Source organism: Haemaphysalis longicornis, unplaced genomic scaffold (genome assembly GCF_048455015.1).
Source record: "Haemaphysalis longicornis isolate Haplotype H1 unplaced genomic scaffold, Haemaphysalis longicornis Haplotype H1 scaffold_18, whole genome shotgun sequence".
In the NCBI taxonomy this organism is placed as follows: domain Eukaryota; kingdom Metazoa; phylum Arthropoda; class Arachnida; order Ixodida; family Ixodidae; genus Haemaphysalis; species Haemaphysalis longicornis.
In genome coordinates this window covers 3,751,419-3,775,545 of record NW_027526282.1, presented here as the reverse complement: position 1 = coordinate 3,775,545, position 24,127 = coordinate 3,751,419, and the positions used below count along the sequence as shown (strand labels likewise).

Genomic DNA, 24,127 nt, shown 5'->3' with positions numbered 1-24,127 from the left:
AAGGCTTCAAAAGCACGGAAAACTCCACTGGACATTTATGTCATTTGGACACCAGGTCACGAGTCCTTAGAGGGTAATGAAGCGGCAGATACCGCAGCCCGAGGCCACTCACACCGGGCTTCAACCCTCATAGGCACTCACCACACTGCCGACAACCACCCGTCCATCCCCAAGCGCAGCAGAGACATATTAGAGCACTACAGGTTATCAAGAAGACGATACCCGCCACCCCACCCGAAGCTAACCAAAGAAGAAGCCACACAATTCCGGAGACTGCAGACAAATTCATTTCCGCACGCCACACAGCTGTCCAAAATACACCCCACGCTCTTCAGCTACGACTGCAACTTCTGCTCTGGGACGCCCAACACCCTGTACCACATGGTGTGGGAGTGTAAAGGCGTCACCGAACTACCTGAAGTCATCGCACCGACACAGGAGCAGTGGGAGGTCCTGCTGAGTAGCGATGTCCTGGAAAACCAGCGTGGCCTGGTGACCAGGGCCATTCGAGCTGCAGCTGGCCATGGCATCCCGGACTAGGGACGCCACCCACCATGGATGACCGACAACCATCCCGCGCTCCTTTCTTCCCGTTCAATGGGAGCAATAAACGTTTTTTCCTCCTCCTCTAGTTTATGAACCCCCCCAAGCCATTGAGACACCCCCCCTTGATTCGATGCCTGGGAAAACCCCTGCCCGTCACACTCGCGTCGAAGAGCTGTACCGTTATGCTGGTTTGCCCATGTTTGGGGATACCATCTCTGCGCGCAAAGCAGGCGCCAACGACCGTCGCCACTTGACACTGCAGGGACGCTTCCTGCTACGTCACGACGGTGAGCGACTACAAGATGAGCCGCCCATCCATCCGCACGTTCGCCCATGGGATGACGTGCTGATTACAGAGCGGCGACCAGCATCCCGGAAAGCTGCTCGTGCTACTTATGCGGCACAACGCGCCACACTGGTGCTGACCACCGCAGCCACCGACGCGGCTGATCCGCGGACATTACGTGTGTACGTGGACGCCTCCCGGCAACCTCGCACGGCCGCTGTGGCACTTTCAGCTGTAGTGGAAGACAGCAATGAACGCAGCGTCACAGCCTACATCGTCGACTCCATTCCGGACAGCACAAACCTTGAGCTGCGCGCTATTCAACAAGGCTTTTCTGATGGAGGCGAAGAGCAAAAACGCCCGTGTGTACGAGATTTCGGCGCACGTTAAAGATCCCCAGGTGGTCAAAATTAATCCGGAGCCCTCCACTACGGCGCGCCTCATCGCCTGCGTTGCGTCGGCGCGTTAAACCCTACAATCAATCAATTATCCAACAAGGCCTACGCCTAGCACGTTCCGTTCTGCAGGCATGCAATCACCGCGCGTACCACCGTGTGCACATTTTCACGGACTGTGCCGAGGCCTCACGTTCCCTCATAGGAATTCCACGGAAACACTCTGCAGCACACTGCATTAAACGATCATGCAGCTCCCTGCACAACACCTTCCACACGCCCGTAACAGTACGGTGGATCCCTGGCCATGGAGGGCATCCCGGTAATGAAAGCGCCCACAGGCTGGCGAGCGAGGCATCTTCGTCGTACCGCCGTCCGTCCGGGGAGACTATTGCCAGCGGAGACCACTTCGATCCCGACGAGGAGCGCCAGCGGCGCCGACATGCCCGGTGCCTTCATCTGCAGTCCCAGAGCCCCACAACCCGCATCCTCTGCCTCCGGGCTTATCTCACGGCGCCCAGGTTTTTCTCAACCGGGCCCGTTCCGGCTTCGCCATAACCGCCGACATCGTCGCACGGTGGCGGGGACGGCACATTCACTTTGAGCCCCCGGGCAACGAATCCCAAAAAGGCAACAACATACCGCCAGCAGGCTCACCGATGCCAACCTCGACGGGGAACTCCCCTTCTGTAGACCTCACAGGACTTCAACAGACCGGATATGCTCTCAGTTCCTCCCCTTCTCTCTTGGACCCCCATGTGCTCTGCTACGCATGCTATGGCACATCGAAACCTGACCTTCCGCACCTCGTCTGGACTTGCCCGGGCCTTGCCGTGCTTCGCGCCCAACACCGCCCGGCGTGGGTTAAGAGTGAATTCGTTCCTCTTGGCGCATCAACGACACCTTGACAGCACTCTGGAGCTTCGTCTGTGCGGCCTCGATGGCCTGCCCTCCCCCTTCCCCTGCGGCTTCGGGCCATCCTTTCTTAATAAAGTTTTCTTCCTTTTGTCCTTGGCCATTTAATATCAGAGGAGTTGTGTGAAACGTGGATCTGGAGGAGGAGCCATTGTGGGGGCAGCCAGAGGAGGGGAAGAGGAAGTACACTCCTGGGCCGCTGGAGGGGTCCGGATTAATTTTGACCACCTGGGGATCTTCAACGTGCGCCGAAATCTCGAACGCACGGTCGAGCTAAATTCTTGCGGAGCCAACACGGCAGAATTTGATTCGCCGACGGTCGCCTGTGCACGTCTCTTTGTTTACTGCTTTTTCGACGCATTTGATTTATTGCGGGACACCTTTAAAAACATGTTTTTTTTTTCCAGGACCATTGCATTGTTTTTTGGCAACGTGACAAAATGTGTAATGTTTAACTTCTGAAAGGACATCCTTTTAAACAGACTCTGAATACAGCGTAGATCCTTCTTTTAGTTGAAAAAAAAATAACTATTAAAAAAAACTATACCTGACCTCTACTCCAGCCACGAATGAAATTTTTACTGACAAAAGGGTTTAAAAATCGGCAAATTTTGAAGTTCACAGCTTCGGAAACACCACAAATGACGTCATTGGGGAGGTACCGAAAATAGAATCATCAGTATGTAACCTTGTCGCTGCGTAAAATGACGTGATCAAACAGGTGGTCGCTAATCTCACACAGTCATCCCTGTGAGGTCACAAGGCACTGTGAAAAAGTCTGTAGTGAATATCTATCACCCCCCCCTTCCCCTCCCATCTGATCTCTCTTTCCTATTACCCGGGTTAGTTTGTATTCTAATTTTGCGTTAAAATTGACATAACTGTTATTCGGATGTAACGGTCTGTGGAATGAACCAAACTCGTGTTTTTATTGTCTCTTTAACATTCGTTGTAGTCTGGGAATGGCTGGTGAGGTCGAGGCGGATGTGAAGAACCCAAGTAATAAAAAATAAACATTTTCAAAAACAACATATTTGACTTGTACAGCTGAAATGGGACACAAAATAAGACACCGTCGGCCATCATAGGCATACACAATTCTTTTACATTACCTAATTTATTATATGCACCGTTGTACCACGTGCACCCACCGGCCTCCTCCACGGGCCCCACGCCCTAGTCTGAAAGCCCAGTTTTGCCGCTCTCTGCTGGGCCTCCAACTACGACCACCCACCCGATGCGTCTTCCTGAACGGCCTTGTTTGTCGTCTTTCGGTGCGCCCCCGGGCCAACTGACCGACCTCCATCTGTCGGCGCTCCAAGTACTGCCGCGTCGCGCTTGAGAGGCCGATCACCGAGTTCGCGAACGCCAACGCTGGCGTCACCGATCTTCACGAGGGTATACGCACCACGTCCTCACAACCCTGCATCTGAACACACCTTTCCCACGCAATGCCTTCTTCTCCACCTCTCTCTCCCACTCCTCCAGAAGTAGGCCGTAATTCCTGTGACCACTCCCAGGTACTCAATTGTCGCGTGGGGGATCTCCTGTCCCTGCACGGTCAGTGGCTTTCAATTTCTTCTCCCGGTTACAAAGAAGCAACACCAAAAGCAGCGACATGATAACGGTAAGCGACAGCAGCGACATAGATCATCCGAGCATGACATGGTGCAGCGACATGATAAAAAAAGCAGCGACATTATGATAACGGGCAGCCCTGACGAAGACCCCGCTCAAGGGGAGCGAGACTCGGTCGCCTGTTCTGCCATTCTACCATCACCTCCGCCCCCCAGACAACACACAAGGTCCTCAGGATGTCCTCAAAAGGTCCAAACGTCCTCACTGATTTTGCTATGTCCTCAGGAGATCCTCAGTACGTCAGTGCGCTTGGTGTCCTATAAACGTTTATTTGAGGACTTTCTCAGGATGTGCTAATTTTGGTCACTAGAAGACAATGGGAACGCTCGCTAATATACTTTTCACGCGCAGGTATTTCACACAGATAGTGATTAGCGTTCTCGTCCACATTGTTTGTTTGTAATACAGGTAAAAAAATAGCGCTTCTAATTTACTGGCTGGGTACCTTTTCAACACTCAGAAGAATAGAAACATCTTCCGCAAATTTTAAAATTAAAAATGATGCAAAAGAGAAAATGTTCAGTACGTGCATGCGTTCTGTGTGAAACCATTTTTCAGCACTGCTATTTTCACTTCTATTTTGTTGCTGGCCACCATGCGCAAGTACTTATTCTAGTCAAGCCAAGTTGAAAGTTTGAAGACGAGCCAGTCGGCCTTGAGAAAGATGGCCGCCACGCACGGAGGTAAGTACCTGTCGTGGGTGCAAATAACAAACTTGAGCTGTCTGTATAATTTCACTGGATTCCAAATGTCAGAAAGCAACGAGCGGCAGCTCAGGCGGGAACGGAAGCGCCACGTCGATGCATTTTCCGCGTTAGTTGGCAGCGCGCAAATCGACTTTGTGCCCAAGCCGTCGACATCGCAACAACGTGGGCTTTGTTTAGAAGCAACTTAATTAGATGCTAGCACACGCTCGAGTTGTTGGCGTAATCCCAGTCCGAGCAACCACCAGCAGCAAAGTTCGTGACATACTGCTGTGTCTGTAATAAACCGCCGCCACATCGAGAGTCGCGTTGCGTGGTCCCTGTCCAGCGGAGATCACGAGTTGTCAGACCACAGTTTTGTTAACGAAGACGATGGAGACACCACGTTGGCGTTTCGGCACAAACTGCGGGAGAGGGCGGTAAACTCTAAATCGACCCTTGCCGCAGTTACATCACTGCTTGGTGTGTTGCGCAGCCACACGTGTTTTTCATCACTGCCATCGTCTGGAAGAGCCCTGCTGAACACACCAAGGACCAATGGTACTTCGCAACGTTCAGGGGGAAAGTACATTCGAAAGCTTTATACCGGGTGTTGCAACGATAATTGGAACACTTTAAAAATTTTTCTTGAGCGAACCGCCACTCGGTTCGCTCTCGAACTTCACACGAAGGTCGCATTTTGTGGTCTATTTTGTTTGACACCGTGAACAACGACGGTACTTACCTGTTTTTCCTGAAAATAAATAAAAACGATTTTCACCTGTGAAAAAATGGCGCTGATTTGGACGTGCGAGCCCGAAAACAGGGTTTTCTGATCGTCTGCTAGTTCATTCCTAGTTGCATTTTCTGATCGTCTGCTGCTCCATTTGGCTCCTTCCTACCTTGAATCCCAAACGTGCGTTTCGCTCTGCATGCCGCCGGTGGTTCCGTCGTTTCAACATCAACTTGCGCTGGCTCGCACGTCCAAATCAGCCGCCAGTTTGCCGTAGGCTAAAATTGTTTTTATTTATTTTCAGAATACAAAAGTAAGTACCGTCGTTGTTCCCGGTATAAAACAAAATAGACCACAAAATGCGACCTTCGTGGCAAGTTTCAGTGCGAACAGAGCGGTGGTTACCTCAGGAAATTTTTTTAAAGTGTTCCAATTATCGTCGCAACACCCTGTACAGTAAACACGGGAGCGTGTGTCGCTCAGTACATGCAGAGAGGTCTAGTGATGGGATGGCGAACTGTCGCAGCTCGTACATTTGTCGGATCCACCCCCTGGCAACGGTTGATTGCGCTGCTGCAGTAGCTACGTTAGATACCTCGGCATGATTCCAGAGAATACATGTGCCGATGAAGGGCTTTTTATCAAGCGCGAAACGGCGCGAATGGATTAAAACGTTTTCTTTTCGCTTCCTAATTGGGTGATAAAAAAATGTCATCCTCCGTGACTAACTGATGCAGCAGGCAGGCATGCGATAAGGCGTTTCAGGGAATGCATCCGCCAATCGTGCAAACTGTGAGAGCACGCCATCCTCTCACCAGAGCACTCTGCATGTATTGAGCGGCGTTCGCTTCCGTGTCTACTGTAATAAAGCTTTCAGCTGTACCAGCACTTCAGTGTGAAAGCAGGACTATGCAAAATACTTCAGGATTGTCCAGAGCTTCCTGCAGAACTCAGCCTTTCCTTCAATATAGACGGCATAGAAATATGTAAAAGCACGAGAACTACCTTTTGGGTCACTCTTGGCCATGTGAACAATGTTGAGAAGGAGCTATTTGATGTGAGTGCTTCTTCGGCCGTAGCAAGCCCAGTGACGCGAATGATTCGCTGTCAGGTTTTGTTGATGAAATGAAAGTGTTGTTTGGTGATGGCATAACTGTTAGATCATGAACTCCTTTTTATGATGCTGCATGCATTAGTATGTGATGCTCCTGCTAAAGCGTTTGTTTTGTGCACAAAAGGCCATCCAGACTTCTTCTGCTGCTCAAAGTGCATTGTGAAAGGCAAACATGAGAACAGGGTGTGTTACCCAGATATCAGACAGGAGTTACGCACAGATCAGAGCTTTCGTGACAAGGCACAGGAAGAACAGCACGTGGGTTTTCATGCTACGGGTTTTCAATGTGTTTTCATGCTACCTGAAGCTTCTAAAATGTTATTGTAATACACTTCACGGTCAGTATTGACTTTTTGCTTAACAGGTTCAGGAATAGTGATCCACTTAAATTTAAATTTAGCCCACCTGTGAATTGCGAGTATGTTGATAGATCTAATTGGCATGGAGGATGGTGTGAGGGAAAGGGCACTGTCAATACCTTGGGAAGAAAATAGCTTAAAATTTTAGAGAAACATTTGGAGCGTGGTCTATACATTCTGCATTCTAAGCTAATTGGGTAAAGGTAATTAAATAATGGCTACTACTCATTCAGCACACCTTGGAAGGCACTGCACCATGACCGGCAATACTTCCCCTTTAGAACTTTCAAAATATAGCCGTGCAGCTCGGTGAGCAAATTTTTTAGCATTTTAATCAGGTTGTCAAAGTCTGTAATAATGCAACGAAGTTGCAATGCACTCATTTTTTATAGACAAGAATTTTGCCGGGTTGGCCATTTTCTGGCGACCGATGCACCACCTGGCGAGCATTTCTTGGGGACTGCGGGGCCAACAGACGACGCCGCAGTCACACACACTGTTGGGCCGTACCGTGCGTGGTTATCAGACGTCCCAGCAGCATGGAAAATCGGTAAGTGTCACTTATTCGGTATGTTAGCAGCGTGAAGTTTAACAGTGCCTAAAGGGGGAAGTTTGAAGCGTTGGACAGCTATCAGCTTTGCCCATTAATTACGTTCTCAACCCACTAAGCTAGCGTGCCCCCCTACGCGCGCTTTGTCCTGGTGGGGGTTGCCTGTGAGGCTACATTTCGCCGCACCAGCAGGTCGTACACCCGACCTTTTATCACCAATTGATATTTATTTTTTCTTCATTCAGGGCTGGTTGCAGTCATTGCCTTTACTTGGCAATGTACAGAAGCTATCCATCTGAGCGTCATTGTGCCATTGTTGGCTGCACCAACAATCCGTGTAAGCGCAAAGTGCTCATACAAGAAACGTGTGAATTGCACCACAGCAAAGAAAGTGTCGGCGTGTGGGGAGTCTATTTGCTGCACAAATTTCCTGCACCCCTCGAGTCCCTCCGCGAATGGGTTGTTGTGCTGAAGCGGAAAGACTTCAAAAGTAGCAAATTTGTGAGAGTAAATACCGTCGTATTCTACTTTGGGAGCACTGTTTATTCACCCTCATGCTAAACACTTATTGCACGTTTAAAGAGGTTTTGCGTTTTAGCGATTTACCGAAACGACCGGGCATGCTTCGCCACCGCGACACTCCTATTTCGCTTTCAGCTCACCGTTTTCGCGTACCCTAGCTGCAGCAAAGGTGTAGGGTTGATTTTTACCACTTTCCCGTCGATGAAATGAACAGAGAATACCTCCAGAGCACAGACACTTGCGATAAGGATTTAGCATGACAGTAAATAAACAGTGCTTACAAAGCAGCGTAGGACCGTACCTTCTCTCACAAATTTGCTAGGTTCGAACACTTTCCGATTCAGCACGACGACCCAATCATGGCGGCTCTCGAGGGATGCAGGAAATTTGTGAAGTGAATAGACTCCACACATGCAGACACTTCTTTTGTTGTGGTGCACTTAACACATTTCTTGTGTGAGCACTTTGCGCTTATGCCGATAGTTGGTTCAGCGAACAATGGCGTAATGACGCCCAGACGGGTGGCTGCTGTGCATTGCCAAGTTAAGTCAATGACGGAAACCTGCCCACAATGAAGAAAGTAAACGTCAATTGGAGATAAAACGTTGGGCATTCGTCCTGCTGGCACAGCAAAACATATCCTCACAGGCAACCCCCATCACGACAGCACACGTAGGGTGCACGCTTGCCGCCTGAGTGGGTTGAGAACGGAATTAATGGGCAAAGCTGGCTGCTCCCCGTCGCTTTAAACATTCCCCTTAAGCACTGTTAAAGTTCACGCTGTTGACATACCGAATAAGTGACACCGAGTTTCGATGCCGCTGGGACGTCTGATAACCAAGGACGCCACAGCGCAACAGGGTGTGATTGCGCTATCGTCTGCTCGCCCCGTAGTCCCCAAGAAATGCCCAGAAGCTGGATCATCATTAATTACAAAATGGTGGGGTCCAGTTCAGAGAAAATTCTTGTGTATATGCTTTGCTAATTTGTTCTGCTTGTATCATTTTTCTAGGGTCGTTGGGGCAGTTGGACTCCAGTGACTACTAGGCTCTCCAGTGGACTCCGGTGACGATTCACAGCATGTGTCGCCTCACATTGCACTACGATGCATTTACTTGTGCAATAAATCACCATCTCCAGCATATTTTGCATACTTGTGTCATAACGAGGAGGCTTGGGCAGTACTGGTTTTAGATTAATGCTACACATAAAGGCTGTACCCAGTGGAGATTCCAGGGGTACACAAAGTGACATACCTTGGCAAAGAGTCAATTGCACAAATACCTCGGGGATGGCAGTATCAAGCCCAGGCCCCTCCTTTCTCGAACACCCTGTGCATAACACCCTGCAAAAAAAGCATGGCTAGAAAGTAGTCCTCAAAATGTCCTGACGTCGTACAGTAGTCCTGCGAATGTACTGTAATCATCCTTGACTGCATCTTGAGGATGTTCTGAGGATGTGCTGAGGCCGGACAATAGGACCTTTTCAGTACCAATTGAGTATCAGAAGAGGACATACTGAGGACATCATGATGTCCTCAATAGAACGTCCTCGGGATGTGCTCAGGATGTGTTTGTGTTGTCTGGGGAGTACCGCCCCTCGCTGCAGTCGGTTGACAATCTCGATCGTTTGGCAGGCCCTTGCTTCGCACTTGATCCAGAGCATATGGTGCGGATGACACGTCGTACGCCTTCTCTATGTGAAGGAACGCCATGGTTATTCTCTGCTCGGTGTGCGTGTCATCTCCACATAGTGGCCGGGGCTCATCAGATTTAGTCTCGAACTCACCGCGGATAGTCCGCGGGTGGTCCGAGGATTCCCCGAAGCCATGGGGATACATGGGAAAATCGAATGCCGGACTGCTTCTCGGGGAGTCCGCGGTGAGTCCGAGACTGTAAATCGAAGAGCCCCACTGTGGGATGACAAGGAGGTAGTCATCCCAGCGCCTTCCCCTACGGAAACCGTTCCGCAACTCTTCCAGAATGCCGCTCCTTTCTGTCCTGGCCAGTATACGTATACGTCTGCGGAGCTGCTGAGCGAAAACCCGATATACAGCACAAGGGACCGGGGTCACCGGCTTGTACGAAGTCCAGCCACAGAACAGGGAGGATGTCCAGCCGCTCTCCTGCTCTGAGCCCACTTTTTGGGACCGTCCCGCGTCCCGGCCCCGGCCTCATGCATGTCGCTCGACCACTCGACATCGTGCAGCTTACTTCATGCTTGAAACCATTGCTTAAAACTGCTTCCAGCTATTTTACAGCATCATTCGCTACGTATCGAAATAAAATGGCTAAAAAATGTCATCTGTGCACAAGTTGAAAAAAACTTTAAAAACGGCCAACATGCGCGTGGGTAGGCGAAGCCATAGAGCCAAGCCAAGCTGAGGCAAGTGGCGCGACAACTCGGACGAGAGGCAGCTGTATCGGATGATGTGGGTTCAATCAAAGGTTACTCGCAGATAGGGCGGTGTAAGTGGGCCAGCGAGCACAAGCTATGGAAGTCTGTGCGTCTCCCAGGGTGCGATATAGCTATGCCACGATTAACAACGTTCCAACTAGGGTTGTCCAGGTGGGTAAAACCGACCTCTGCCCCGAGCGCCAAGAGCCGCTGCTGATCATGATCCCAGGTCAGTTAACGGTACGATCACTCTCTTGGGCTTTATTCGGAGCGAAATTGGCCGCTTTTCGTTGGATCCCCGGGCCTTGATTCTAGGGATATAACACCGCCAAATTGTAACTGGAAATTCCGATATAGTCGCCTGGTACTGGAAGGTTCAGTGACAGTCGGTTTTCGGCGGCAATTTGAATCGCTGTTGTGACAGTGTACAAGGAAACCGAGCTTTGAGCTTGTGTTGATTACGTGATTGACATGCACAGCCGTGGTGGCTCAGTAGCGAAAAAGGGTTGGACGCTGAGCCCCAAAACGCGTTTGATTCCGCCTGCTGCGGCCGCTTTTCTCATGGAGGCAAAAAGCGGAAGAGCGCTTGTCTGTCGACATTTAGGCGCACATTAAAGGTCCCCACTACACGCGGCCCATAGCCTAGTTTTAGTTTCGCGGCGTAGAACCGCAGATATGAACATATGCCGCACTTCTTAATTGGTAGTGTCTATTATCACGGCAACCGTGAGAGTTACCGTCAGAAATTTCTCACGCCAGTCGCCTCTCATTAGGCAGTTTTAGCATATCGTTACTGCGTTTGCGTTACCGTTTACCGGGTTTGCGGGGGTCGACTGAGCATGCGTGAGAGTTACCGTGAACGGCAACTTACCGGCACAGGCTTTACCGTCGCCAGCGAGCTTCCTGAGCAGACGAAGTTTACCTTCGCGTATTGATTACAGCAAATGCAGAGCGGTCGGTGCTTTATGCTTGGTACGGCGGAATAAAGTAATCTTACTTGATGTTCTTTATCACATGTTTCTTGCTAAATAATGCTCAGGAAAGCGACAATCAACCATTTTTCTCGGATGGGTGAGCAAAATGGCCGTCCCTAATGGTTCTAAGCCTTGCCCGCCTCAAATAGTTCAGATAGGTTTTTCAGCTCGCAAAGTGCTTTTAAGCCTCCAAACTTGTGCTAGGCAAGGTAGTGTAGGTTACTGAGTAATTGCTACGACATATTTCACTCATTTCTTGCCTAAATAATTAGCGCGGGGGCAAATTCTATTTCACCTTCATTCTAACTCTCCTCAGTAGATGGCGCCACCAACTCGTTTTCTTTTTAAAGCTCTACAGATGATGGCTACACTATTCTCAAAACAACTGCAGTTAGTGTGAATGCTTTACCTCGAAAGTGAAATATTCAAGTTACTTTAAACGAATGCAAATAGATACGAGCAAGAAAATTATGAGTAATTTGATTTGAGACTAATTCATCAGATGGCGCTACCTGCGCCTCGACGGCCGGAATACGCAAACCGCTAACGGTGCGCTAAAACGTGCCCTACCGTTTTCAGCGGTAAACGGAAACTCGGGCTTCCGGTAACACGGTAAACGGTAACGCAAACACGGTAACGATATGCTAAAACTGCCTATTGTCTAAGCACGCTATACGTAGATTCTATGGGATAAATATTCCCTAAAAAGCCGTGTTTGCAACTTCCCCTATAGCGCTGTGGTATAGTACTTGGTTTTAAACGAGAAGGCTCAGGTTCGAGTCTGACATTACGATGTTTTTTTCTTTTTAGCTGTCGGAATTTTTCGGTCATCGTGATTTTGTTGAGGCTTTTTTTTACTCTGGTTTTAAATGCAGAGCATTTCTTCAACTCACATGTAGCGTCCGCCGTCCGTCTGCAACAGCCGTTCCAGGTGCGCCCTCTCCCCCACTCCTCCTCTCCCGCATCACGCTATCCTCCTCGCTCTCAACAACAGGTCCGCACCCCTCCCCCTACACTATATAAAAAAGAAATAACAGTTACCGGCGCCTGGTTTCGATCCCACAACCCTGCGGGCCGAACGCAAGGTACATGGTGCTCTACCCACTGCGCCACAAAGCCGACACAGAATGAAAGGCTACGAACATGCCTTATATCCTTGACTCATTCAAACTACGTCAAGAAGCTGCTGATACAACACATTCACTACCTGTGGGCGGAACGCGAGATACATGGTGCTCTTCCCACTGCGCCACAAAAGCGACACAGAATCAAAGGGTACGAACGCGCCTTATATCCTTGACTCATTCAAACTACGTCAAGATTACTACCACCCCACCACCACCCCCCAAACACTAACGTTAACGCATACACCCACCCCCTACGCGACGCATTTACTCGAGTCCCCCCTCGTGGGGAGATGGGCCCAATTTTTTGCTATATCAAGAGATCAACGCACAGGACTTCTGGAATGACTTCAATTACATTTAATATAGGTTGTGTTCTGTGTCGTTGGGCTGGGTTAGGTTAGGTTTGTTGCAGTTGGGCTGGATTTGGGTAGGTTATAACTCGTTCGGTTAGGTAACGTTGGGGCGTAATATTATTCAGGAAATTTTAGGCCAGCCAGCTTTTATGGAAACTGCCGTGAGAATTCCCCGGAGGTAATTCTCACGGCTGCCGTGAGATTAGACGCAGCCTTCTTAATTGCTCTACGGCGAAACACAACTACAGGCCTCACTACAACCGCCCAGTCACGTTTCTTGGTGGTGGCTTAGGTTGGCGGTTGCTAATTGGCAAGCGAGATTTTGTGATGTCATAAAGAAATCGCCAGAATGTGGCCGCCACTGCTGCATTATTTCATTTCAGCAGTGCTGCATTTCATTATCCCCACTATTAGCGTGAAGTGTGCAATTGGTATCATTGGTATCATATTGGTATCATATCGGTATCATTGGTATCATATTGGTATCATTGTTATCAGGACAGAGCAGCCTTTTTTTCAATGGGGCCACCTTCTGCACACTTTTGGATGTCCTGACACTGGCGCAGTTAAAAGTTTGAGCTCATACCAACTCCTTCAACGAGGTCTTCCCAGTGCAAAGTTGGTGCTCACACTCGTGATTTCTCTTTGCAGGCAATCCCGGAATCATTGAATACTACGAAGACTTCCTCTCGGAAATTTACAACCACTTTCAAGGGAGCATCCACGTTTGCGGGGTTTCACATGCGGGACACGATGAAGTGTGGAAAAGTGGAATTGCACCACCGCCAAACGGTAATACCTTGCAGCGATCCTAAATATGTTATCACTCAGGGATGAAGTGGGTGTTAGACTATTTATCGTTAAGTCAAATATCAATGATTTCATGTTGCCTGATTCCAGTCTGCGTTTTTCTGGGACATGTAGCTTGTGTTCAGGGGACTTGTACCATCTCAAATCGTGCCTTGTTCAGACAGAGTGTGGCTCACCTTTCAGTTTGCATGAACAAGATTGAAATGCAGTTGTAAATAGGGCAATGCACATTCAACATGTATTGCAGTGAAACTGGACAAAGCCGAATAATTTTTTAACTTGATGACTGATTTGTATGGCACTTTACCCGAATTATCATGTTTTTACTGTTGGTGGTTTACAGCATTGAATAAATTCAATCTTGCTGTGTATTTGGCCGCCCCTTCCTTTCCTCTTGCGATTTCAATCTTAAAAGGGCCATGAAGACAAAATACAAGTTTGTTTTATTCGAATGATTTCATTTTTTATAGTGCCCTCAGCGCTTGTCTGGCCGCAAACCATGCTTTGTTGACTGAGAAATTAAACAACCTAAGCCAGAATTTCAGTACTGCCGCTGCATCGTGGGTTTTGTGACGTCAGCAAAGACGTATCCAGGGCAGGTACCTAAAGCGGAAGTTACTCTGTTGACTAATGCCCAGTGCAGCCACCAGCGACAAAAGCATGTCTTTTGTTAGCTGGTTTACTGTCTGCCGTCACAGATGGCGCAACCGTACCGCTCAAGGATTGCTGTTCGCATAAGGTTTTCTTTCTGACCGGACTTGTATCTGGCTCATTTACGGTTGATACTAAGGTTGTTGTGAAATGTTGGGCATGGCTTGACTGGCAGGGTCACCGAAGTGTCATTGCCACTTATGCCAGTTGGCCGGCGTTGTCAGAAAATTCCAATGCATCCGACCGGTGTGCAGTGTCGGTGAGCGTAGTACACTCCGTACGCACTGGTGTTTCTATATTTATCTGTTTGTTCGTAAATTCTGTTGTTTGAGCCGCCATTCTTACTGCTATAAAAAGAATGTGCATTAAATTTAAGTGCAAATAGCTTATTATATTATGCAAGGCCTATAATCCCTGTTTATTTTGCATTGGATTTTGTTGGCCCTCAGCCAATCGCAACAAACTGCCGATATTACATCATGAGCTCAGTGCAGAAGTCGCATGACTATTCTGTGTTTTCCTCGTTTGTACAGCTAATTTCAGTGAAGTTTGCTTTAAAAGTGGTGCCAGTTTTATTCTACGAGGCAATCTTTCGAAGGAACCGAATTTTCATTTTGACTTCATGGCCCCTTAAAAGTTCCAAAAAGTGTTCTAGCCGTGGCTGTTTCTGAATATCTATTCCCGGCATTGAGGCAGCAGAGAATGCTTAAGACAATCAACAACAGAGTTGATTGGCTTAGGCATTCTTATCCAAAAATTTCGTGCATGTAGGAATAATAGAGCATGCTATGCTTTCGTAGCACCTCTGAAAATGAAGACAACATGCAGGGAGTTTCCCTGTCATTTTTAAGTGTAGTAATGTAAGAGTTTAAATGGTTTTTTGTGTAGGCATTGTGACTTCCATAGAGGCAAATTGTACTGCATCACATTGTGCCCCAAGAATGTGGCACGAGTCTCAGCACACAACTTGCATTCAAAGGGAACAATTGGCATTTTATTTGGCAGTTGAAGCAGTCTTAGCTTTGTACCACCGCAGCTGGAGCTCACACATTGCAGATAATACCAGACCAGGTGCCATGACACTCCTTGCCAGTGTTGGCCTTGCACCGTAAAATCTCCAGCATGATGATTATCATCACGTGTTAGCATCACGTGGGAAACGAGTGTATTTCATGCCAGGTTGGCACGTCGTGTGAGAGAAGAAAATATGAGATGGACGTGATCGCCGGACGAGCTGAGATGAAGGCTGCCGCTTGAGCTACGCCTAGCCAGGCAGCCGCTCTTGTGTGATATTTGAAACCGTGCTTGTCGCTGCTTCGTTCGCGGCCGGCATGAAGTCTGGGTGTCCGGGGTAGGCAGGCACACTGGCCACTGGAGCGGTGAAAAGCATTTCTCATTCGGTTGGTGACTAATAACATGAGTGAAAGCCAGCCTCCTCAATCAAGCTTGGTGACGTAGCAGCTACTGTTGCCAGACCGCAGCAATTTCTTGCTCCTAGTTTGTGAAGCGATGTCTACGTCATGAAAAAATGAAAGGAAAGTGGGAGAGAGAAATGCCTCCTTTGCGGATTTCTAAGGAAATAACGCATCATTGCTCGTCAAACAAAACCCGAGAGAGCTAGGAAATGTCTGATCTTCCAGATAAAATAAAATTTCCTTCAGCCTTTAGTGTCCCTTTAAAAGCACCTGCGCGTGCATTGTGAACCCTCTCCCCCATGTCCACAACGGTTGTCGCCCCCTCTGGTTCCACTTCTTCTCTCCCCCGTCCTTCCTGTGCAGAGAATTGGCAGCTGTATGGCCTGGAGGGCCAGGTGCGGCACAAGCTGGAGTTTGTCAGGAGCTACGTCAGCAGCCGCCGGCCGCTGTTCCTGGCGGGCCACTCCATCGGGGCCTACATGGTGCTACGCATTCTCGGGGAGCTGGGCGGACTCAACGTGAGTAGCGTTCCATTGATTCCAAGCGTGCACTCCATTCTGGTGCAACTATTGACGCCATTCCTGCCTTTAGAGCAGTGGTGCACATATCTTGCGAGCTGTCTGCGTGCAATTGAAAGCTGTTTGTCCAAAAACAATACGTGTATGCCTGCGTTGAATGAAGTTGCAGCTGCAGCACGGTGTTAAAGTGGCCAGGAAGGCAAAACAAAACTTTGTTCAGTTTTGAAGAACTAGCCGTTGGTAACTCACTCATTTTAATTCCAGCCATGAAAGACATTTTGCTAACCCCCCCAAAAGAGAAAGAAATGGTTCCATGTCTGCTCCCTTCGTTGCAAATGTTGACGAAAGATGATAGTCGACTGGCGCCCTTGCCAAGTAAATGCTTCCCTTCTTTGTCCCGCTCACCTCTCATGCTTTTCCTCTCACGTCTCATTCCTCCCACGTCACATTCCTCCCAAGAGAAACATGCTAGAGGTTTGCTCAAGTCAACTGAAATTTACTGCGTTCCACTGCGCCAAGTCAGGTGTCTTGATGCCAGCGCTGCCGCACAGCGGAGACGCACGTGAATCAAGGCACCCTACAACAACGTTCATAGAACCGTGTTGCCTTACTCCACGAGCGATCCAAGCAGAACATGGAACCTATCTAGTGGAACCTTTCACTGCTGTTGCCATTTGATTTCGAAATTTCTAAAGTAGCGCAGGCAACAGCAGGCGACGGTTTTCTGTCGTTGATGTAGTATTTCGTTTGCTATCGCAAAAACCAAGCATCCATGAATTTTGTAATAAAGGAACACTGCAAATATCACTTGTGTATTGATTTTTCGCCTCTCATTTGTGTAGTGTCTTGTTTATGTTCAACAATGTAGGCAAGTGTGGACACTGACAACGGACTTAGACGTTTAGATTTATACAAGACTATTGTGCAGCTTGTGTTTCACTTTGGCCGTGTGGCTGAATCGAGTCACAGACAGACAGACGGACCAAAATTTATGCGTTTAAGTAGCCCAAGAAAGACTATCGTCTTTTAAAAAAAGCAAGACGTACTGAAAAGCTTTCACATTTCGCTCTACACTGACATAATATGGCAAGGAGTGACAGAGTGTGCGCCAGCACTACAAACATAGCTATCAGTCTGTTATCTGCATGTTAGCATTCAAGTGATATGATTAACTCTTTTGTTACTGCGGTAAAAAATGAAATTTTTTGGGTCTGAAAAAACATTGTTTGGTGCTAAACATATTGGTTTGGTATGTATTGCAGTGACATAAAAGCAGATTATTCAACGCCCGTTCCAACGACGACAGTTTTAATCATGTTTTTATAAATAATGTTTGGAAAAAATTATCAAATTCAAAATTTTCGTCTGGGCGTTGAAGAAAATAAAAAAAGTTGTTGTGTATAACTAAAAACTGTGCACTTACTTTTTATCATCACAGCACAATGCGCTGTTGATTTGGCTTTCTCACAGAATGAAGCATGGCAGCCCAATATGCAAAACTTTGCATCTAAGGAATTGTGCTGCTGAGCCCAAGGATGTGGGTTCGATTCCCAACTGCGGTGGCTGCTTTTCTGATGGAGGAGCAAAGTGAAAATGCCCATGTGTTCGAGATTTCGGTGCATGTTAAAGATCCACAGGTGGTCTAAATGAATCCGGAGCCCTCTACTACGGTGCGCCTCATCGCCCAGGTGTACCTTCAGTGCATTAAACCTCACAGTCGATCGATTGATTGATTGATCGATCAATCAATCAATCAATATCTCCGTTATTAGTAGTTTGAAATCTGTGATAAAATTGCTATCGTTGTTATTGGGCAAAGCAATCTTTCTAATGAACGAAACTCGGAGTTTCTCATCATGGCCCTTTTAACTAGCCTGCTTTCCAGGAGAGGCAGGTGCACTTGTTACCTGCGAGGGTAGGGTTTGGGACATTTAATTGGTGCAAAGGTGCACCACCGCACACTGGCAGAGTGTAGGTGACCTTTCTGCGTGACAGAAGTCGCAGAACTCTTGCAGATGGCCAGTACACTTGCCCCGAAATGTTGTCACGTATGGCACTTTGGTCATCGAAAGAGGAAGGCTAAAGGAACACTTTAACAGCTGCAATCTCGGAGCTGCAGCCTAGAAATCCGTGACGCAACCTGCCGCGGTGACTCAGTGGCTAAAACGTGCTGCTGAGCACAGGACGTGGGTTCAATTCTCGGCCGCGGTGCCGCTTTTCTGATGGAGGCGAAAAGCAAAAACGCCCGTGTGAGCGACCTTTCGACGCACGTTAAAAATCCCCAGGTGGTCAGAATTAATCTGGAGCCCTCCACTACGGCGCGCCTCATCGCCTGCGTTGCGTCGGCACGTTAAATTAAACCATACAGTTAATCAATCAGAATTCGTGACCAAGTGCTGGTTCGAGTGTTCTCGCCCTCTTCACTTGCTTGCTGCTGCTGATGGTACTGACAAACATTAGCAAGCATGAGAGTGGCCTTTTAGTTTGATGCATTCTGAGCGTTGAACTTTTCTGGAGATTTTGAAATTCCACTAACATGGCCGGTGACAGCTACCCTTGTAGATGACATTGATATTGAGAGTGTAATGATGTTCAACAATTGCACAGCATGTCGCTTCTGGCTGAGCGAGTGTTTGCTTTTTTTTTAATTCATGACTGAACTTTCACGCAAAGGCTTGTGCACTGATCGATACCTACCGTATATTCCGAGCAAGCGGCCCCCTGCAGAGAAGTCGTGATCACCGGCAAAGTGGGGAGGGGGTGCTATCTCGGAATGACACCAAAAATCAAGACGGCGGCGACAACGATCTCCTGCTGGGGGAAAAAAACCTTGGAATGCATATGCACCTCACGTTTTGCCAAGGAATGGTAGTTATTGCTCTCAAAACCATCGAAACACTCTTCAGGGTCAGTCCCAAAGAAAAGTTCACAGAATTACGCTTGAAGTCTGCCCCGGTTTCCTGGTGGCCTGACTCCAACATCTGCTAGTCCACCATGCATCATCGGGGTGCTAACCATGATTGGATTGAATTATAGACTGGCTGTGGATTGCCTCTGTTGCCTGGGTGTGGTGGATTTCGGGGTGTGGACACTATGGAGTGAGTGGGGGGGGCCTTACAAGGATGGGGGCGCTCGTTCGGAATTTTACGGTAATATAAAATACTAGAAATTGTCAGTTGCTGTCTTGAAATTGAGGTGGCAGTGCCATGCTGGTACTAAATAGTGTGATTGGCTTTTGATGATCACCATATGTACTCGTGCAGTGGCCGCACCCATGTATAATCCCTACAGAAAACTTTGTACACTTCTGCCCTTAACACACCAAAACCCTGACTGGAAGCTTAAAGCTGTCCCTCCCTCGTGGTCCCCTCTCTGGGCATGCAGGTGCGGCGCTCCTTCCTGCTGTTCCCGGTGTTTGAGCGGATGCGGGAGGCGCCCAATGCGCGCTCGCTGGTGTGGAACCGGCGCCTCTTCAAGGTGGTGACCCGGATGGTCTCGCTGCTGCTGCTGGTGCTTCCCGATGTGCTCAGGTGTACGCTGGTGGGCTGGTACTGCCGCAGCCTGCCGGAGGGTGTTCGCAACCGGGCGTTTGCCGCCACCTGCACCCTCTTCACGCCCACCGTGTTCCGCCTCATGATCGACATGGCTGAGGAGGAGCTGCAGCAGGTACGCCGCTATACGGGTGCATAGCGGCTACCTGCATACGGGTGCTATACGGGTGCGGGGACTCGGCTGCTGTGTTTGATGTGTAAGATGCTGAGTTGCTTGTGGCTGAGCACACAAGCAGTTACTCTGCGTGCTGCCAGTAGTAGGGCATTACTGGGAATATTTTGAACATGGCACGAGCCGTTTCCACGATTTTTTGGAGTTAATATATTCATAAACTACTGCAGCAACAACAAACTACATGTGAGAAAGGCAGACAATATCACGCATTCATAGCAATTCCTTTTCAAAACGCTCGCACCCGTTGACACCTGGGTCCATTGCTTAGGCGGAGTGATAACGTGCATGAGCTATTCCTGTTCTTAAATTGTTCCCGAGTATAGGAAAATGGTCATGGTATGCTTTGGTTGAGCCACATTTTGTTGTGATTGCACTAACACCCTCATTATGGGAGTGTGTGCGTGTTCTGTATATTGTCACACAGCGAAGAACAAAGCAAGGTCCTTGTTGGAGTTAATGTTTATTCGAGCGAACTTGTGCTCTGCAAAGAACTCGAAGAATACACAAGCACCGAAAAAGCAGTCAACAGAGGGACGTGCATAGATGATCGTCGGCGAATCGAATGTAGTGGCATTTCCTCTGCACACATTTATCTATGATGCTCAACATCGATCTCAATCGAAAACATTTTAGATGAAATAAAAGCAGCCTGAGAAAGCGACCGCAACACAGCGTTTTTTTCTATCAAAGAAAGATTGGTGGTGCGGCATATAATAGGAGTAAGCTTGTGCTTTGCTTAGAACACAAGATAGGCAGGCAGGGGCTAGGTGCTGGTAACGAAACATAAACGAGTCAAAAGGCATGATCTGTAGCAATATATATATTGTAAAGTACTGAGGGATAGCCCACTCAAAAACAGTAGTGTATCTAGAAGAGATGGAGCAGTGGTAGTACTTCAGGGAGAAGTTAGAAGTGTTGAAGGTGTGCGCTGGGCACTTTCACCGTCAAAGGTAAGTGTAAGTTCTTGAATATTCAAAATTTATGAATAATGAAGCCAGAAAAGTTGGCTCTTCCAAAGAACACACAAATTTTTGAGCTTCACTGCTTGGCATGCTCCTCTGGGTTTTTTTTTGCACAGTGCTGAAGCTTTTGAAGCTTTGTAAAAACAAACACATGCAAGCCTTGGATGAAACAAGTGTGAGCGAGCTCTGGTGTACATAAGCTGAAGATGAACGCCACTGGGGTAAAATTTATAAGCCATATAGAAGGTTCTCTTCTATACTGGCATGGGTGAGGAATCAAGGCTTGTTACTTTTTGACAATGCTTGCAGTAAGGCATTGCTTGTACCAGCCAGTCAAATATACACCCTTCAATCACAACATGCTGAGGCACCTGCAGTTCTCCGGGGCAGTGTATGCCACATTTTTGTCCGACTGTTTTGCTTTTCACTTTTTATACCATTTTCTTTACATGAGCACTCAGGACGTTTTAACTCCCGTCAACTTACGTTTGGTTCGTAGCCATGTTTTGGAAGCCTTATAAAACCTGAACCTAAGATGTTCATATTTGAAAACATTATATTGAATTTGCGGTCAGCTTTTACTATTCATAAGTGAAGATATTTGATTCTATTTGCACTCAGTTTTCACTATTTGTAAGCAGTTTGCAGGTCAAAATTTGTTTCTGACAAACTTCCATTGAACACCCAGGTTTGAGTTGCACTCATCAGGCAGGTTGTACCAATATCACCAATGTTAAAGGCTGCACATGTTTTCCTTCTGGCAGCACACTGAGCTTTCCCAGCAGCTTTGGTTCATGTTTTTTACGTTGGAAGGCAGGAGAGCAGTAAAAGGCACGCACAGTAAAACAGCTCACGAAGCAGTGCAGGGCTGCCCATGAATTGGGAGAGTGCCTTGGCCAGCTCTTACCTTGACATCCAGCACAAGTTGGTGGAGAGGGCAGAAGACGCGGCCCGTGCCAGTGGACTGTTGGAATGAGGCCACCCTAAAGACTCATTACTAAGAAACAATAAATATGTTTAGTCTCTCTTTCTCTCTGTGAATATAAGTGAGTGTAGCACGTTAATGCAGAGTTTGCTGGAATGCTCTATATCTGTTTTTATCAGGCATCTTCCCATGGTTGCTTCGAAAAATTAGAGCTTGTTTAGTGCAGCAGTGGTGCCTCTGTCCTCAGGCTGATCTTTACGCAAAGTATTTTGGTCGTTGTGATAATAGGGCTTGTCTGTGTCCTCCCCTTGTACGTTCCTTTGTCTAGTTTTGTGCTGTTATCACTGAATCCGTACCAACTAGCCCAGCTCACCAATTTTATCAGTGAGGTTTCAGGATAGCTTTGGCTCACAGTTTTTTTTTTTGTGTTTTTTGTCCTTGCAGTTTGCCTCCAGCATCTTGCTCAGTTGGGCATCTTTTTCTGTTGGGTGATACAGACTGCGGGTGTCCTGCAATGAGTTTCGTAGCCATCATAAATTTCTGGCCCACGTGCCGTGACCACACTTTGAAAAATTCCTTTTTTTGTGAGCCTCACGCTCCATTTTTCTCATTTCTGTTTCGCTTGTGGATTAGTTTGAAAGGAGAGTACCAGAGAGTGCAAGTTCAGGCCTGCAACGTTTGAGCACCTGCTCAAGCAGTAGATGAGGACAGTGGGAAATACAATGCAAGCATTATTTTGAGAACTTTTCCCCTCCTTAGAATCGTGCATGTGTGTATGACATAGGCACAAAGCGACATTTCCTGTGCTCTGCAATGTTGGTGGTAATTGCATACAACCAGGCAGTCGGTTACAGGCACTAATAAGGCAGAGTGATTTGACCTGTACCGTATTGTTTTTTCTGCACACACAGTTAAAAGAACGGGACGACGCGCTCATCAGGGCCCACCTCGACAGGCTGACCTTTTACTACGGCTGCAAAGATGGCTGGTGTCCCACCCGCTTCTACTGGGAGATGCGGGAAGCATACCCCAAGGCCGACCTCACCCTCTGCAAGGACAACCTCAAGCACGCCTTTGTGCTCGACCGGACAGAGGGAATCGCCACCTTCGTCTCAGACAAGATCAGGAACAGCCTGTGATGCTTCTCCCAGAGGGCTTTGGCTGACTCGCTGCACATGGCGCTTATTGTCCCGGTTTTACGAGATAGTTTTACACGTATGGCGGTGTCTGAAAATCCGGCAATCACTACATAGTGAAAAACAAAATAAAATTAGACAAAAGCAGGGCATTCAGAGAAAGAGGCAAATGCGCAATCGGCTATGAGCTGAGTGTTTGTAACATGGGTATCGACAGTATTGAGCTGAGTGTTTGTAACATGGGTATCGACAGTATGAACGAAAAATGTGAGCAAGGCCAATGTGCCGGGTGACTTCAATTCATCCCTTTACCCTGCCCTGTGGTTATCCTGCTTTGCGTAATGTTTGCGTCACCCTGCCACAAAATTTTCTATTTGTGAATGTGCACGTGGAACAAGACATGCTTATGCTTACATGCCTATGTGTTATTGCAAAGATCGGGGTAGTTGGAGACCTAATTTTGTTTTAGAAATGGACGGATTGATGCACATCCAACAATGAGGCCATAAAGGCTAAGCACCTCAGAATTCTTACATGTTTTCTAAAGAGCTTGATTTGGGTCTCACTAAAAATCGCACATAAACAATTCTCTTTCAGTCGTCGAAGTGCCAAGATCAACACATAATGGTTACCTAGTTTGATTGTTTTACTTCAGTATTTCTTTGAGACCGTATTAAGAGCTGACCCGTGTGATATTTACTTTTTGTTATCTGTTGAGTGCTGAGGGAAAGATTGTTACGTGTTATCTACGTTGGCTTTTACATTTGGTTGACTGTGCTGTTGAAAATACACTGTTATTGTTTTTACACCACTTTGCAGACTGTTTCTTTGTGTCACTGTTGAAGTACGCCTGTTTTGTGTTACCAAGTGGCTCAGTAAGTTTTGGTGCAAATGAACAAATCTTCAGTGCAACGAACAAATTTGAGGCAGCTGGTCAAATTGATGAGCCAAACAGATAGACCTAATAGGGAAGAAAACCTCCTGCCATATATTAGCTGTGGTCAAAGCTTTTTTAAATGCAGAGTGGCTGTGCCCATGCAAACAGCTTGTGAAAACAGCATAGCCCCCAAGCTACCTATGGCAGTACCTTAAAAAACTACCAGCAAATGCTGATTAGCACGTTATAATAATGGTGACCAGCCTCTGATTCAAATTGGTTTGTTTAAAGTGGACATGAAGACAAAATACAAGCAGAGTTCATTAAAAAATCTGCTGTGTTCTGGATAACAATGACACCAATTTTATCGCAAAATTCCAACAAATAAAGTTAATATTAAAGAGAACATGTGAAGCTGTGGCCACTCTTCAGCCACTTTGCAGTGATTATGCTATGCTGTCACAGAATCTTGTTTGCGCGATTGGCGACTGCGAACCTAAGCCATGGCTAGGGGA

General features: G+C 47.6%; 1 protein-coding gene and 1 long non-coding RNA gene across 2 annotated transcripts; both read left to right on the top strand.

Annotated features, from left to right (window-relative positions):
- Positions 1-4,440: 4,440 nt before the first annotated feature.
- Positions 4,441-8,883, top strand: LOC144166573 (uncharacterized). Its single transcript, XR_013321708.1, has 3 exons — positions 4,441-4,463; positions 7,062-7,219; positions 8,754-8,883. It is a non-coding gene; the product is annotated as an uncharacterized LOC144166573 (long non-coding RNA).
- Positions 8,884-10,103: 1,220 nt separating this feature from the next.
- LOC144166572 (lipid droplet-associated hydrolase-like) lies at positions 10,104-23,541 on the top strand. The gene is made up of 5 exons (XM_077696070.1): positions 10,104-10,367; positions 13,244-13,384; positions 15,832-15,986; positions 19,371-19,652; positions 22,511-23,541. The coding sequence occupies exons 1-5, from the start codon at positions 10,235-10,237 to the stop codon at positions 22,736-22,738; spliced, it is 939 nt and encodes a 312-aa protein (XP_077552196.1). The 5' UTR covers positions 10,104-10,234; the 3' UTR covers positions 22,739-23,541.
- Positions 23,542-24,127: the final 586 nt, after the last annotated feature.